This window comes from Octopus bimaculoides, chromosome 2, assembly GCF_001194135.2.
Source record: "Octopus bimaculoides isolate UCB-OBI-ISO-001 chromosome 2, ASM119413v2, whole genome shotgun sequence".
Taxonomy (NCBI): Eukaryota; Metazoa; Mollusca; class Cephalopoda; order Octopoda; family Octopodidae; genus Octopus; species Octopus bimaculoides.
Genome location: NC_068982.1, coordinates 73,968,285 through 73,968,998, shown reverse-complemented (window position 1 = coordinate 73,968,998; position 714 = coordinate 73,968,285). Strand labels below are relative to the sequence as shown.

The 714-nt window shown below is 34.3% G+C and overlaps 1 protein-coding gene across 1 annotated transcript in view; it reads right to left on the bottom strand.

The window, feature by feature from the left end:
• Positions 1-6: 6 nt before the first annotated feature.
• LOC106874241 (junction-mediating and -regulatory protein) overlaps positions 7-714 on the bottom strand; it is an 80,721-nt gene continuing 80,013 nt past the window's right edge. Inside the window, exon 10 of the mRNA XM_052965853.1 lies at positions 7-247. Coding sequence (XP_052821813.1) covers positions 30-247 — 218 coding nt within the window. The 3' untranslated portion in view covers positions 7-29. The remainder of the gene's footprint in view (positions 248-714) is intronic.

Genomic DNA, 714 nt, shown 5'->3' with positions numbered 1-714 from the left:
GGTGGGAGGGGGAACAAGGCAGCTGGGTGTTAATAATCATCAAAGTTGTCGTAATCACTGTCATCAGACTCAGGTGAACTGTCACGAGTCAATCGATTGATTCGGTTAAGACTCTCCTGAAGTAGTTTCAGATGAGAGTCACTTGGAATCGGTGAAGGAGAACCACGTTCACAGCCAGAATCCCGTTCTGTAGTTGGGCGTAACTTGACGCCTTTCTTGATCATATCTAAAATGTCATCCATGGGATCTAGAAAAATGAAACAGTAAAGAAAAAAGAGAATATTAGTAATCATAATAAATATATATTAGGTGTTATAACTAGACAAACATGAGTAATAGGTATAGAAATGTACAGCATACAAATATGCAGTACACATATAAACATATGCACACACACACACACAGACACACACACATCATGCTTATTATTCTTAGACTCTAAATTTTGAAAGGTGTGAGTGTTTATATATATATATATATATATATATATATTGAAATGCGGGGTAGATGGAACAGGGAAAACTGAAGAAGGGAAATATTCTTTATGTTGCATGTCTCGTTTCTCTGTTTGTTTTTTTCTGTTGTTCAAAAAAAAGTTTGTTTTCTGTCTTCGTCTTAATGTTTTCGTTTCTCATTGTGTTTAACATTTTTTGTGATGTCCTGTACTCATATATGCATGTATATATACATATAGATGAAGGTATGTACATATAT